Source organism: Syngnathus scovelli, chromosome 17 (assembly GCF_024217435.2).
Source record: "Syngnathus scovelli strain Florida chromosome 17, RoL_Ssco_1.2, whole genome shotgun sequence".
NCBI lineage: Eukaryota > Metazoa > Chordata > Actinopteri > Syngnathiformes > Syngnathidae > Syngnathus > Syngnathus scovelli.
This window is the reverse complement of record NC_090863.1, coordinates 10,535,455-10,551,615: the sequence shown is the minus strand read 5'-3', so window position 1 is coordinate 10,551,615 and position 16,161 is coordinate 10,535,455. Positions and strand designations below refer to the sequence as shown.

The 16,161-nt window shown below is 38.9% G+C and overlaps 1 protein-coding gene across 2 annotated transcripts in view; it reads left to right on the top strand.

The window, feature by feature from the left end:
- brinp2 (bone morphogenetic protein/retinoic acid inducible neural-specific 2) overlaps positions 1-14,387 on the top strand; it is a 76,784-nt gene extending 62,397 nt beyond the window's left edge. For both annotated transcript variants that reach the window (XM_049747528.2, XM_049747529.2), the window contains 3 exons: positions 7,105-7,327; positions 10,407-10,713; positions 11,401-14,387. In XM_049747528.2, the coding sequence (XP_049603485.1) occupies positions 7,105-7,327; positions 10,407-10,713; positions 11,401-12,222 (1,352 nt within the window). In that variant the 3' untranslated portion in view covers positions 12,223-14,387. The remainder of the gene's footprint in view (positions 1-7,104; positions 7,328-10,406; positions 10,714-11,400) is intronic.
- The last annotated feature ends 1,774 nt before the right edge of the window (positions 14,388-16,161 follow it).

Genomic DNA, 16,161 nt, shown 5'->3' with positions numbered 1-16,161 from the left:
AGCTCACATGGATATGCAAAAATCATTAAAATGCTGTAGAGTATTCTTAGCACATCACCGGATGAAAAGCTTTAGTAATGAATATGAATACTCTGGATGCAATCACAATGCAGTAAATCGTACAAGCACAAATGTCACTATTGCGCTGTATTACATCGTTATTGTTTAGAGTGTGAAGAATTCATGCATGCCCATCTCTTCACTGCCCACTTCAAATGTCTCTATAGTTTCTGTAAGCTTAAAAGGAACATTTATCCGAGGAAATGAGTATGCGTAAACAAATGGAGAAAAACGTTATTGATGTGAATGATAAATTCATTTATTTGTGTTATTTTTTTCCTGTGTCTGCCTCTTTTCTGCTTTATTACTTCATCTGATATCATCAGATCAGTTCCTTCCCTTTCCTTGTAGCTTCATCACCTGTTTAATGGTGTTGTTATTGCCTGTGTATTCGCTCTCCCATCTTTGCGTCATAGTGTATTGTCTGTGTTCTGCATCCCATTTCGGGACGCTTGTAGATGCTGCGGTCCCCGGTCATGCCAGTCTGTTGCGTAGCTTCATTGCATTGATAAGAAAACCAGTCTGTATATTCTTCTTCTATTTTTCATTTTACTGTTTGGCTTTCAGTCATTATTATGCATGATGTCACTGACATTCCTTGCATCTTCAAAACCATCACCATTCAGCAAAACATCATCATCAAACATCAGCTTTGCATCATCAAAGAGAGCAATAAATGTATATATATATTTTTTTTTAAATTGCAGACCAACACGAATGATTTCTAGTAAAATACTTTAAATTAATCTTTTTTTTCTGTGGCAGATTTCATGATTTACCACTAACTGACTTTTGGAAAGATCTGTAAATGATGTTAAAAGTGAACTTGCATTATTATTTCATTTTTATTCTAATTATATATTAAAAGCCTATGATGCCTTAAAAGCAGTTGTGTTGACGTTTTTCAGAGTAAGGATTTTGAGAAGCACCGTTTAACTGATGGAAATGTGTCCAGCTGTGATAGAGCTGCTATTGCTGCTTTAATACCACCCTTATATTCACGCCACTACAAATAAGACAGCTTTAAGGCGTGACGTGGATATATTTGAAAGCCAGAAAATCATCACGTAACATAGAGCTGCACACGTGCAATTGGTGGGATGCTAAACACAGAAAATGACTTTGTCGGCACCTCTTCTATTTGGGGGACAATGGCGTTGGAGATGTGGAGGTGGTCCTGGCAGATGAGAATACTGAAGGATTGCAGGATTACACCCAATGAGAGAGGGTTGTGGTTTTCTCCGGGAGGTTGATATTTCAACACATACAGTAAACTACAGGGCAGGACATAAGAAACCCACACTGCTGTTTAATGCTTTGTTCAGTAATCTCACTTTTTTGTCTTGGTTAGGCTTCATCCAGGCTCTAAGGCTACTGTACTCATTCAGGGTTTTTTCAAATCAAGCATTAGCTCCTTCAGAGCAGTGCGGAGGAGGTGCCTCGTAGCAGAGACAATGGGGATATTCGATGCTTCTGGATGCTCCAACACGCAGACATTGTATTGACCGGTTTATTTTTGAGGATTGTTGGCATAACAACCAGTGCAGACAGTGTTCTGACAAGCTGGCATTGTTTGGGTCTTGAAACTCTCGTTGTCTGTCTTTGAGGGTCGTTAGTGTCCAACACAGAACATGTTTTAAAAAAGGCCGCACAACTTGTCAGGTATTCATTTTCCCTGGATGGTTTGTGCCCACAAAGAAATTTTTATACTTTGTTTTAATGACTTTTATTTTTGGAAAGATTTGTAAGCAGCAAATACTTTTCTTTAGGAAATATATCATATATACAGTCATGTAATCATGGAGTAAGACAATCCATGAATGAAAGTCAGTTAATAGACCCACTCCTTCATCAATGGCTTCAAGGAATCCCTCGCATCTTAAGATGTTACTGACGGGATCTTTTGTCAGGAGTGATATGTGACTATCTCACTGAAAGCTGATTGCTCTTCCAGATTTGTGTGGATTCTCTTTTTACTTTTCGAACAAAGCTTTACTGTTTCATTTTTTTACATGCAAGTGAAGCACATAGGTGAGAGGAGTTGTTGAACTTTTTGGCTACGGCGGGTTTAGACAAGTGGACGACATGATTGGCAATGGAGTGTTTTGCTGTGAAGTCCCTCAACTCAGCTGCGTGCTTCCAGCTTCAACAGCTGATTGGCTGGACAGCGCCTTTCCTCATTGCTAAGTGTCAACATGATTCTCTGGAGAATCAATTAGAACACAGACAGAGCCTATCAAATGTCACAACAGAATGTGTGTGTGTGTGTAGGGGGGGGGGCGGCGGCACAGACTCGAAAGCTTCTCCGTTTAATGAGGTGCTCAGTAATGGGGAGACACTCAAAGTTGTCTTTTATTTTTGTCTCATTGTCACACCCGATCACGGTTTTATCCTCTCCAAAACTTTTTTCTTCTCTTTTTTTTATCGGAGGGTGTGACAGTTGAGGGATGTGAAGAACACAAGGTCCTTAGTCATCTACATGGTAGTTCTGTATCCAACTCACATGGCCCAAGTGCAGCTGAAGCAAAAGAATCGCCTTTAAATTAGTTTAATGATGTGATAAAATTTTGGAGTGTAGCCATAGGTGACAGAGAGAGATTATTTTTTATTTTTTTAATATTTCAAGCCAGAGGTCTACTTTGGGAGTACCTGAGTCTAGCCAATTATTGTGTATCCTATTCTCTTGCACATCTGTCAGAGAATGTTGCTATTACAAGGCCAAATGTGTCAAGCTGAAGATTTTTTTTTCTTTACGACAAAGCTGTTAACAAGATAAAGGAGATGGAAGGATGAATGATTTTCATAGATCTTTATTGTGTTAATTTCTGTGTTTTCTGAGTCCCCACATTAGCTGCTGTCCCAATGGCTAATGCACACGTTAAAATGTTTTGAATGTGGATTCTGTAAACTATGTGCAAAAAAAAATCCTCTGATGGGAGACTTTTGTTGAGTATTAAATGAATCTAAGATTATTTAAACCCATTCATTTTCTGAGCCCCGAGGGTTGTGAGCATGCTGGAGCTCATCCAATCAGTCTTCGGGCAGTCGGTAGGGAACACCCTGAACTGGTCACCAGCCAATCACAGGGCACACATAACCATCCACACTCACAATCACACCTCGGGGTGGTTGATTAGCCTACCTTTCATGTCTTCGGAATGTGGGAGGAAACTCACACAGGCACGGGGAGAACATGCAAACTCCACACAGGAAGGCCAAACAAACCCACAACCTCTGCGCTATGAGGCAGACGTGCCAACCAGTGCATCATGCTGTTAAGATTTTGACAGCATGAGACCAAGATGACACCTAACAATTGCTCAACCGAACCTTCCCATTGCAAAATGGCCACTACGTTCCTGTTGTCACAGATTGTCATCAGCATGTTGACAGATGCACAGAAAGGCACAAAAGTGGATGTCTTATCTTTATCCCACACTGATGACTGCTTCACTATGAGCAGTAACCTGCCAAATCGGATAATGAAGGCCACTCAGCTTGAGGCATGTTTAAGAGAGATGAGAGGCTCCAAAGTGTCTCATCCAACCATTCAAAACTGTTTATATTAGAGTGGCCTGCATGCTAAACGACCTGCAAAGGTACCACACCTTCAGGCGTCATTGTCTTGCATCCGCCAAGAAATATTTACGCTGGATGATGGGCCAGTCGGCCTTACGGCTCTTCTCTAATGAAATTTGATTTATGTTGAGCAGATATGATGGGCACTGGCAACGTTGGGGACGTCAAGGAGCTAACCAAAGGGAATAACCAAGGGAAACCTTTACTGTTATGGCTTTCGACCCTATTGACAATAAGGTTTTATTAATTTCATTTTTGTTTTACAATATTTTACTGTATTTCCTTTATTTACCGCATTTATTAAAGTAGTCAGTGACTCCCTTCATTTCTGAGAGAAGATTTTATAAAGGTTTGCAATCACATTTTAATGGAACATTTATCTTCAGTTATAATGGACCGATGTAGGCTATTGACTGTGAAAAATCCAAATAGTGTCCATCAATAACTTTCTACTTTTGAGAAGTGCAGAAGAATTTCAGAACTTCTTTTGGCAGGGAAAATGTCATTGAATCCAGTTGGATGTTTTGTACAATGGGATAACAGCACAAATATTATTTGACTTAATGGGAAAGGGTTAGAAATTGCATGGCTAATTCAATTTCTATAGGAGCCGCTGGGTTAATGTCCTTGTGTAACCTCCGGCTGCTGAGCCAAAAGTGAAAACTGTGATTTGACTGTGCACCTCCCATGTGTGGAAGAATAAAGCAGAACATTGAGTGGTGATGAGCAAAAGCGATTTCACTCTGGCTGCCAGAAAGTACACAATGGAATTCTTGTGGTTCATTCAGTTTGTTCTTCTGCCAAGTGATGGCTAAAGTGGAATCCTTATCTGGGGTCCTTGCTTTGGCCTGGTACACACATAACGAAGGAGGGCGTATTGCGTGTGTAGTCTGCTCTCATTCTTTCTACACTGAGCATCACACCTGTTAAGGTTCTGTCCCACCATTGTTCTTGAAACGGTCCACCACGGAACAAATTATAATCACGCATGATCCCACAAAAACAAAAAATACACTAGTGTTAACCAATGGAACGGCAAAAACTTCCTATTTTTAGGGACAGTATTTGTCAGCTCATACTTAACATTTGGATTCCTGCTCTATAATAATTATATAGGCGATGGTTATCTTAAAATTAAAATGATTTTAATGGGATATGATTTTTTATTAAATTACCATAAGAACAACAGACTGCAGTAAAATACAAATGTAATTTTATGGTCCAGATACAAAGACATATAGGTGCCAGGTTTGTGTTTCAAAAATGAAAATAAATAGAATGCAACAGCAATAAAGAATATAAAGTAAACATTACTAAATTATGCATGGAGATTGCAGTATGGCACGTGCGTCGTATGTACATCAGCAGCAGAGTCAGGGATGTTGTATGTGTAAAGTAAAAACATCTGCAGAGCAATTGGCAGTGAGGCGCTAATGTGTGCACTGGCAGCGGGGTTAGAGATGTTTGGATGCACACGTCACAGCATTATAGAATGTGTGTTGGTGTAATTATGAGTTCAGTGTAATGATGGCTTGCTGGAAGAAGCGGTCTCTGAGTTTATTTGGCGTTCCAAAAGGAAACATCTAGCGGGCAGGGTAGGGGCTGTCACATGTGATTGCCTCAAATCTTTAAAACAGCAGAACATTTAGATGTCTTTCAGGCAAGGATGAAAACACAGATAATCGTCTGTGTGCTCTTGACCACTCTTTGGAGCCTCTTCCATTCTGCCTCAGTGCAGTCACACTATAATACAGAATTCACAAGTACTTCACACAGGTGTTACTGGAGTGGGCGGGTGTGTAGTTGGTGTGTAGAGTATAAAGCATTCGTCTTATCACACACACCTTGTAGGAAGTCAGTGTCCAAGATGAAGAGTGACTGTGTTTTTATGGTTGTAGATGAAATTGGTATTTTCTTGACATCAGCCAACAGTTTTTTGTTGTGTACGAAGTCAAAAAGTTACCCTCAGCATTTTGAAGGATATTGTGTGTTTTAATGTCTGAATGGGATTTGGTTGGGAAATATATTCAAAGAGGATATTTTAGTTCAAAATAATAACATATACCGTATTTTCCGGATTATAAGGCGCACCTAAAAACCTAAAATTTTCTCAAAAGCCAACAGTGCGCCTTATAGTCCGGTGCGCCTTATATATGGACCAAATTCCTGAATTTAAACTGGCCCGAAGCATTGTGTCATGAAATCAATCATAAGTGGCCCGCTGAAGACTATGAATCATGAATCAAAAAGACTATGGATCATTATTTTGTGATTATAAAGTCATTTGTTGCGTCTGAAGTTTAAATAAAAAAATGATAAAATGGAGAATGATTTGATTTGGATTAAAAATCTGACATGATGCATTAATGGTGTGCCTTTTAGTCCGGTGCGCTTTATATAAGGACAGAGTTTTAAAATGGGATATTTATTGAAGGTGCGCCTTATAGTCCGGTGCGCCTTATAGTCTGGAAAATACTGTAATCTATTGACCAATCACAGACGAGGGCTACTTCATAGGGATGGTTGAGGTTTTATGGAGAAAGTCAAGTAATAGCTTCCTCTGTTAACTATTACATGAACAGCGTGATTGACGGCACATTCAATGTGTTATGAACACTTTGAAGGGAAGGAGATGGCAGCTTCCTCGACAGCTCTGGCCCCTCTGTTTTCTGCGTCATCTCTCCCAGCTGGCATCACTGTGCAGTAAAAGGGGCCCATGTGCTGCCACACTTGCCGGAAGACATCCCAAATCCAATCTCATTGTCTGTCACGTTTGCAGCTGAATTATGGTCACGGAGGAAAAATAGGATTACTGAAGTTGTTGTCACAGGCACTACACAGAAAACAAGCAAATAAGAAGTCTGCTTGCTTTCTGACAAGAATGTTCATTGCAACAAATGGCAGGCACTTGGGATCGTTTGTAATTGTGTCAGTGAACTGAATGACACTTTGACAGTATATTTGTATTTGTAGTGTCAAGAAGAAAGACAGTGTGGATGCCAAACTTGACAGCAACAAAATCATCTCATTGCAGCATTGTTTTTTTTTAGCGTTGACTGTGGGAGGGAGAAAAACTGGTTTGTGAGTATGTTTGGTTGCTTTGTTAATACAATTTACAGGTACCGTAATTTCCAGACTATAAGCCGCACCGGACTATAAACCGCACCAGCTAAAATTCAGGTTCAAAATTTTGGAAAAAAGTCGCGGCTTATAGTCCGGAAATTACGGTATTTCTCACAGCATCATGTTGAATGACAACTGTTATTAAAAATATTTAACTTTCGACAAAGCTGGTGAGTGTTTTAATAAAAACGTAAGTTTCAGGGTTGTTTTGAATGATCGGGTATTAACAATTAGCAAAAAAAATTCGGGCTATTCTAATGCAGGCTTCGACACCCAGATGATCAATATGAGTAAGTGATGGGCAACTGTTTCTCATTTGTTCTCCCTTTGTCTCTGTTGCAGATGAATTCAAGGCCTTCCTGAAACAATTACCCACTGATCAATTCTTGAATGTTTCCATGATTGCCAAGTATTGGTCAGCTGACTTATCTCTCCAGAAGCGCTATGCTCATCTCGAGTCCAGCACAGCCTTGGTCCTGAACAAAGCTCAGAAAATCATCAGGAAATTGTTCACCCTCAGCAAACGATGTCCAAAACAACCTCGAATCAGTCTCCCCCGAGAAAGGTATCCCATTTATCATTTCAGATTTAATATTAAACAGTGTGCTTATTTTAGTCAATGAATATTAAAACTTCAGGACCACTGGTGGTCTCCAAGTTTGGGATCGCTAACAAAAAAACTTGAGATTCTTGTACAAAGGCAGCTGCAGCTGTAAATATAACATTATATCAATATTTCTTGTATGAGCTTCTACAACTCCTACTGCTAATATTTATGCTACTACTACTAGTGATGATGATACTAATATTCACAATACTATTGTCTGTCTCAATATGCCAGTCCAGAATGTACCATGCTTCTTGTTCTAAGCCTGTTGGGATAAGATTCAGCAAACCTGCAAACTTACTGAGGATATGCTGTGTCAAAAACGTAATAATAGACTTGTTAAGAGTTTTTCTTCCCAGGGTAATGTTGAAGGTCTAGTGCTACTTAGATATGCCATTCACAGACAAAGATGGCCAAGGTTTTTTTTTTTTTTAAATGTGCGAAAAGCAGGGCGTGTATTGTGCAGCTCTGATAAACACATTACGTTCCAACCTAAGTAGATTAGAAGTCATTTTCCATCTTATTATTATGATATCGTATGATAATTATTTGAAAGGCTAACTGACATTGTTTGCCTGATTGATTTCTGAGGAAAGTATTCACTAATGTTGTTATTACGTGGAAGAGGTAAAACATGAAACCCAGGATAAGGAAGAAAAGCACTGAAGTCAAGCACTGAAGTCAAGCACAGAGTAATGTGAGGAAGCAGTTTGGGATAGCAAATAAAATTGGAAAGGGAAAAAGAAATGGGGTGAAAGGAGACATGCTAGGAAGGAATGAACAAAGACAGAACTTGCAAGAAAGTGTAGGACAGATGAAGGGTCTAGTTATAGGCTGCGGAGTGAGGTACTCTACACTGTGGCAAGCTCTAATCAAGTCTTTTCCTGCACTGACAGTCTAGCGCTTGTTTACAGAGAACCTTAATTTCCTTGGCAGTCATTTGTCACTAGCAATCACTCCATCTCCCCTCGCTTACCCTTTTGCCACTTTCTGTCTTTATTTTTCCTGCACTCTCACCTTTATTTCCCCTTGTCCCTCTCCTTCTCTGTCTGAGACCATCACTCAGTCTTTACCGTGCTCACAGCAACAGGAAGCTATCAGGGCCAGCAAAGGATCCATATTTCGTCCTGCGCAGATCTATTTGTTTCATCATCACTTATTTCTGTCTATTTGCGCAAGCCTCAGGGTATGGAATTGCCGTAGTTTTTTGGCAATGCTGTGTGCAATTTTCCCATCTTAGCCTGGGGGATAGAATCTTTACAGAACCCATTTTGCAACTGAAGCCCTTGCAAACTCTTGCCTGCCAAAATGGATGGCAATTTTGTGTCTGTATTTTCATCTCATCTGCAGTCAAACACAGCAACTATTCCTCCACAAGGAAAAAGTATACAGTATGGATTCAAATGGGAGCTGCTAAATAATTTAATGTAGGTTGTGGTGGTGTGTGAATTTAAATGATAAGCTCGTTATCCATACTGTATGATGGCTTCCATCATTTGTGTGTGTGGAAAGGGAGTGACAATAGGAAAATGGTAAAACAAGTAAAAAGTTGAATTTTGTGGAAATGTGCCGTAAAAAATAGAAACCATTTAGGCCTGTTCATTGTAGAAATTCAGTTTATTCCTTTTTCTCCTATAGTCTATTGCACAGGTGTCAAACTCAAGGCCCAGGGGCCAGATACGGCCCGCCACATCATTTTATGTGGCCCACGAAGATAAATTTGTGTCATTACTAGAATTACAAATTTTCTTCACTTTTAAAAATATATTTTTTTTAAATATTTGACCAGTTTTTACTAGTCTGATTTGAAAATGAGTTATTTGTCAGTTTGTTTTGTAGCTTATACTGTATATAATATGAGGTGCTCATACATTTATTTGGGTTGACAAGTCATAATGGCCCTCCGAAAGAAACTACGACTACAATGCGTCCCGCGAAAAAAAATTAGTTTGACAACCCTGGTCTATTGTGTCATTTCCAAGGAGAGATTGTGATTCTGTTAATATCATGCCATGGTCAGATAAATAAAAAAAATTACAATCACACCTCCCATGAAGCTTGTTCAGGATGTAATTGAAATCCTTCAAATGAGATACAAGCCATTTTGCAAGAAAAAGGATTTCAAGAGGCACAACAAGAAGATACTTGAAGAAAAACGGCCTGCGCAGTCATGCCAGAATAAAGCCATTACTGCACCAACACAGCTTGCTCACATAATATTACAAAGTACAGCAACGAGCTTCAAACCTTCTAAAACAATCCTTTGGAAGGACCAGACTAAATTTTAACCTAATAGTCAAATTAATAAATGGTAGATTTCAACAAAGCATATGAAAAAAATGTAAACTCATTTATCGCTACTGTATAATATGCAGGTAGAGCTTTGGTGTGCTATAACGGCACAGGGAATATTGTCAAAATTGACGGTAAGATGAATAAAATATGCATGCCGAACATAGTGGAGGACAATTTGCATTCATGAGTCCCAGTTGCATAAAGGGATTCACTTGGCTTTCAAAGATGACATTGATCCAAAGCACACGGTCAAGTCTGACAGCAGAATAAAAGTGAAGGTTGTGGTGTGGCCATGAAAGTCTCTTGACCTAAAAATATTGAGCCACTCTGACGAGAGACTCAAATGTGCCATTCCAGTAAGGCACCAAACACAACTCGTAAACTTTTACAGGGCATAGTGACTTTTTGCAAAGGAAAATGGAAAGCATTACCACCAGAAAAAAATGAGAAATATCAGTAAAATAGACTGAAAGCCATCAGTGATTCCAAACAGGGCAATCCACAAGAGCTGAGTTTTTTTTTTTTTTTTTTAATGATTGTTAGTCTGAAATGCTATGTAGTTTAATTTCAGTTCTGTTCTAAATCAAATGAATCTTCTTTGACCACTTCTGCTCATCTTACAAATTATGCAAGAGTATAAAAACTTCATGAGCACAACTGTATGTTAAATTGCGTAATATATCAGCGACCTCTAACAGGATATTTTTATAGTTTATGAGAAGATGTTTTTATCTTTTTGTAGGTCGATAGCCTTTTGGTTGAACAAGGCTCAGTCCCTTCTGTACTGCAATGACCATGGAGTACTGGGATCATTTGCTGAGGAAGTGAAGCGATGCAGCTGTCCTGTGGAGCAGCCAACGTGTCAGGGTGCCATTCCCTGCGTTGTTGACGCCTCCTTCACCTCCTGCTCTGCTTGTGCTGCTGACAATGTAACCCGCTGTGGATCCTGCCACCACGGCAATCTCTTACACCTTGGTTCCTGTCGACCAAGCATCGCTACATCCTTGGACCACTATCTGAACTTTGATCTCGACATGCCGGATGCTGAGGTTTCAAAATTATTTCATACATTCCAATGGTTCTCAAACTTGGATGGTCATAAATGTTAGGTCTTAGTGCAGGAAGGACATGAACATGCAGCTATTGCATACCAAAATACCGTATTTTCCGCACTACAAGGCGCACCGGATTATAAGGCGCACAGAGTAAATAACTCGACGTTGCTCAAACGTTAATGCAATCACAATATAGTAACACTCGAAATAGTGAAAACAATATATCAATAACTCAACGTTGCTCAAACGTTAATATCACACAACACACAAAATAAACACGTAAAGCTTACTTTAATAAATTAGCCCTCACCCACGAATCCATATTGTTCCATTTATAAGGCGCACCGGATTATAAGGCGCACTGATTTGAGAAAATTTGAGGGTTTTAGGTGCGCCTTATAGTGCGGAAAATACGGTAGTAGCCTTTTTTTTGTTACAGTAAATTGAGGTGAATAATGTTCTTTATAATTATGGTTTTACAATCATTATTGTTTTATATCAATGTCAAATTATATCATCATGCATTTTCCACACCTAACTTCTTCAGGGTTCTTGTCCTCACTCTTGGTCCGCATCAAAGTCTGAGAACCATTGTCGACATAATGTATATGATTAAGTGATTAAGTGTGTTTCTTAGTTGTTCCCTGAATAAGTGTAAGTAAATGATTATTGTTTTTGTAGGTGAAGTACCTACTTCAGCAGCTTGATAGCAGAATTGAGGTCCATGCTATTTACATTAGCAACGATGTCCGTCTGGGAAGTTGGTTCAACCCTGCTTGGAGAAAGAGGATGCTGCTTACTCTCAAGAGTAATAAAAATAAGTCAAATCTTATCCACATGTTGATGGGCATGACTTTCCAGATATGCTTAACGAAAAATTCAACACTGGAGCCAGTGCCGGCAATTTACGTTAACCCTTTTGGGGGAAGTCACTCAGAAAGTTGGTTCATGCCTGTGAACCAGCCTGAGTTCCCCAACTGGGAGAGAACTCGACTGGACTCTGTGACAACTGCACAATGCTACAACTGGACATTGTCACTGGGCAACAAATGGAAGTCCTTCTTTGAAACCGTGCACATCTACCTGCGAAGCCGCATTGTCACAGATGATCCAACAGTGAACGAAACTCTATTCTATGAACCGTTGGACATGGATGACCAGACGTCTAACATGGGTTATATGAAGATCAATACTCTGAAGGTTTTTGGATACAGCATGCACTTTGACCCTGAGGGCATTAAGGATTTGATACTCCAGCTGGACTACCCATATACACAGAGTACACAGGATGCTGCCTTTTTGATGTTACTGGAAATGAGGGATCGCGTTAACAGGTTGGCCCCGCCAGCGCCACAGCCACTCGACCTGTTTTCTTGTCTTCTGCGTCACCGACTGAAGATGTCAGCTGGTGAGGTGGTGCGTATCAAGGAAGCTCTTCAAATCTTCAACTCAAAGCTCCCCAATGCCTCTCCTGAACCTGAGCTGGCTCAGCTCTGCAGCTAACTAGCTTAACTCTCAGGGCAGGGCTGGACTACCCTGCTAAGGAGATTCAGGGATATTACTGGCATGAGGAACGTGGTTTCCAGCAAACCTTGGACCTTATCAGAATCCATATATCACAATGAAAAGTGACAAAGTCTCTTGGCTGATTTTCCAGTGTTGTTTGAATCATGAGGGTTATGACTATCAGAGGTCATCTATTAAGGCATGATTTCGACCTCTTGGAGAACATGAAGTTCAAGTGCTCTCCTGAACTTGCCTGGAGGCTTACTTTTGCTATAACTGCCTTTCTTACGGCAAACTACATGATAGCTGGGAGATTCAAGTACCTAACGCCTATGTCTTGTAAAGAGAAATGTGATTTATTATGTATAGAGGGACTCTTGATGGATCAACAATAATGATCTAATAGAGGAAGATTGTCCTTACGTAACCCTATTTTCTTTGGTTACGGAACAATCTAGAGAGGAGAATAGTGGATAAAAATCAAATGTGCATTGAATCGATGTTATGCTTACATTTTGATAACCCCAACCGTGTTACTATCATTGAATATTTCTTCCCAACCTTTTGATTTGGGTTTTTTTCGGACATTTGAAAATGTGTATCTATGCTGAACAACTGAGAAGTCTGTTAGTGTTAGCTCTATATTTGGTGATGTGTCTTTACCAGAACAAAAAAAGGTGAACACATTGGCAACGCAAATAGCAACATAGCTTATATGTTCCTTTTTATTTTTCTTCTTTTGAAATGAAAACCTAAGGAAATTATGATGTGGTTATTAAAAAAAAATAATTGCGGGTACAGTGCTGTAAATAATGCGCCATCTAACTTGACGTGTGAATATGTGCACATTGCTTTTTAGATAACCAAGTGCAAAGACAAAAAAAAAAAAAAAGACAGAAATGTTTATAACAACTCATGCCTTATATGGAGTAAGTGTTGTGAGAAGCACATTTTGTTTTGGTGTTTGATTTCCTGGCAGGTAATGTATTCCTTTTAAGATTTCCAGTTTTCTATCAGTAAAAACACATCCTTCAAGTTAACGTGCTTTTCCATGTACATGCTGGCCACATTGTACTATTTGCTTTAATTTGGTGATGTTAAACTTTACAGTGCACACCAGTATATAATACGGTAATGTAATTGTTCAGCAATGGTCCTCTGGGTCCAAGTATAGATGCTCTCACACCTGGAGTGGTTATATTTCTAAAAATTTCATAAAGTTTTTGATATTTTTATTGACTCACAAAGTGACAGGTCCAGCATTATCATCTGAAAATTAGAACTTTTTTTTATGGTTCCTGAAGGGCAATGATGGTTATTCTGAGAACTTCAAACAACACAGCGCCTTGTAAGAGTTATTAAAATTATTATTCTATTCTGTATTTAAAAAACAAACATTTTTTCCTCATTTAAAGCTGTCGATCTCTTTTCAGCTTAAGTCAAAAATCAAGAGGCTCGTTTTTTTAAAATTCTTTTACAGTGCTCTAGATTCTTTTTTTAATTCTGAAGTCCACTCACCACTATAACGTCACCATACACCTAAACTGAACAGTGTAATAAATACATCAGCCCCACGATGTATTTGCCTCTGTCCAAAAACTGTTGCAAATTCATTTGAACTCAATTATATTACAACATTTCCAGCAAACTGTATTGTAATAAGTGCCGCCATGATTGAAATAGGTTGTTAAATAGAAGGGCTACCTGAATGAAAATTAGAACCACCAGGATGAACCAAAGTAAGCTGTAACATGGTGCGGCACCAAGAATACGGACAGCTGGGGCTGCTGGGAATTTCGCGCTTATCACCCCCCCATGTGTTTCCCCACATTATCCCAAAACATTGTCTCTGTTTAGACCTCCATCTGCCAGGTTCCTCTGAGCCAACCACACTCACATTTTTTCCTCTTTTAAATATCAGTGTTTTCATTTGCATTACTCCATGTTGTCCACCCCCTACTAGTCACTTATCTCATTGGTCCTTGGTAAACCATCTGGAAAGTTCCATCTCCATCTGTTGGCCTTGCTCCACCACCCACAGCCCAGGAGTATTTCTTTTCCTCAAGTTCTGGAGCTTATTTAATAATGTTACAACATGGCATTGATGTCTTATTGCCAAAAATCCTCTTGTTATATTATTACAATAAATGTTATTACTTGAACTTGTGTCATTTCAATTTTTTTAGGAATTGCTGCTTTTCTAAAGTGAATTTTAAATGTACAGAATGTTCATCTATGAGAAAAACTCGTTATGGTTTATTTATTTAAAACACAGGTGTCAAACTCAAGGCCTGGTGGCCAGATACATCATTTTATGTGGCTCGCGAAGACAAATTGTCCATGAAATTCGTGTCATTACTGGAATTGCAAATTGTCTTCACTTTTAATAATCTCTCTTTTTTTTTTTTTAATATTTTTACTCGTCTGATTTGAAAACGAGTTACTTGCCAGTTTGCGAAAAAAAATTGTTTGACACCCCTGATTTAAAACATGATTTAAAACACTCATAAAAAGAAAAAAAAAAACATCTTATGGTATTTTCCGCGGCCAAGTACATTATTGAAAACCACCTAACCCCACATAAGTGACCACATTAGCAAGGTTAGCAACAAATCACTGTTCTTGAACAGAACAAAGACTCAGACCTCATTATTTGTAGCCAGCGCAGCTGCACTCCGGTATAAACCGGCGTATCCTCATTGTTGTGCCGACGCGTGCCTCAACGTTTTTTTTCCAGGAATTTGGGTCATCTGTCCACGCCATGCTGGTTGTTTCGGCTCTTAGAGAAAACTTCCCTTGACATGCGCCTGGCTCATATGACAGTTTGATGGCTCATAGTCATCTGAACTTTGTTTTACCAAATGACCTTGGGCAGACAGAGTCTGCACTCTGCAGACATGTATGGTCAAACAAACCGCTTTATCCTCACGAGGGTCATGGCCGTGTAGAAGCCTATCCCAGCTGACTTCGGGCAATAGGCAGTGTAAAATTAGGAGAAAATAATTTTGTTTATATATACTAAGCCATACATGACTATAAAATGCATGTGCTTTAAATAAAATGTCTTAATTTCTAATACCTGTTTTACCTGTAAAACAAACCCTCTTACAATATCATAAAAATCATGACAAATCCATCGATAAACCACACTGGACTACAAGCCACAGGGTTCAAAGCTTGTGCAAAAAGTAGCAGCTTATATTCTGGAAATTACGGTAAAAGTTTCCCACCTATATATATATATATATATATATATATATATATATATATATATATATATATATATATATATATATATATATATATATATATAGACTTTTCTTAAAACAGACACATCTCCTTTTTATCAGTTAGCCATTATTCTGACCTTTTGTTTCAGTTTGAATTGATTCTTCACATAGATCGCAGCTTTCTTTGTTATAAAGCTTGTGGTTCCACACAGAGCCCCACGGAACATATCAAGTGGTGGCATTCAGTGTGGGGTTACATTTCTGACCTCATTGTAGCTCTCTGATGCTTTCTGTGCTGTCAAAGAATGACTCCTATGTTCTGCTTTTCTCCCCTCTGCTGTCTTCTCACACTTTGAATAAGAAATGCAGCTCCAATTGTGGAATAAGCTTTCACACATCACTTGTTTTTCTTCACTTCAGTCTCTACCTCCCTTTTTTCGATTTTTGTCTCTTCCCTCTTCGATTTCTGTCCGTCTTCCCTCTTCATATGCAAGAATTTATTTGAACTGTAACGTAGTCATTAGCTAATGTTCCATCGTACTCGCACTGTGCCGGGGGCGCAGAGCACGTTCCTCTCATAGCCTGCAGCTAAATATTTATTCTTCGTTTTGCATTTTAAAAGTCAAATTTATTACATGTAATGAGATTTTTTTTAGGATTAATATATTTAAAAAGATAATATATACGTATATAATAGTATATATAC